This window comes from Trichoderma harzianum, assembly GCF_003025095.1.
Source record: "Trichoderma harzianum CBS 226.95 unplaced genomic scaffold M431scaffold_45, whole genome shotgun sequence".
NCBI classification, from domain to species: domain Eukaryota; kingdom Fungi; phylum Ascomycota; class Sordariomycetes; order Hypocreales; family Hypocreaceae; genus Trichoderma; species Trichoderma harzianum.
In genome coordinates, this window is record NW_020209293.1 from 21220 (window position 1) to 21530 (window position 311).

Below are 311 nucleotides of genomic sequence, written 5' to 3' on the forward strand. Positions count from 1 at the left end.
AAGCACCAGAGCACGAAGGTGTAGTTACTGCAGAGCGCGTCACGATGTCGTTCATCGACGAAGGTGGTGGACAGGCGCTGCAGGTAATTGTAGACTCGGTTGCTGCCTCAGCGCCGTAGAGAGCTGTAAAAGTACTATGTATTAGCATATGGCTTCGGCGAATCTCTCATATCATAGCAATATGGACTTACCAGACAAACCGGCCACGATATAGGAGAACTTCATAGTATCAGGGAGGCGACTGAAATGACAACTTGGTTCGTAGTCAACCAATCGCAGAGTAGCAATCTCAGGATCTGGATTAATAGGGT

General features: G+C 48.2%; 1 protein-coding gene across 1 annotated transcript in view; it reads right to left on the bottom strand.

The window, feature by feature from the left end:
* Nucleotides 1–311, bottom strand: part of M431DRAFT_396825 (hypothetical protein) — a 701-nt gene extending 390 nt beyond the window's left edge. Inside the window, exons 1-2 of the mRNA XM_024914838.1 lie at nucleotides 192–311; nucleotides 1–123 (exon numbers count right to left, since the gene is read on the bottom strand). The exon at nucleotides 1–123 is cut by the window's left edge and continues 390 nt beyond it. Coding sequence (XP_024767164.1) covers nucleotides 1–123; nucleotides 192–225 — 157 coding nt within the window. The 5' untranslated portion in view covers nucleotides 226–311. The remainder of the gene's footprint in view (nucleotides 124–191) is intronic.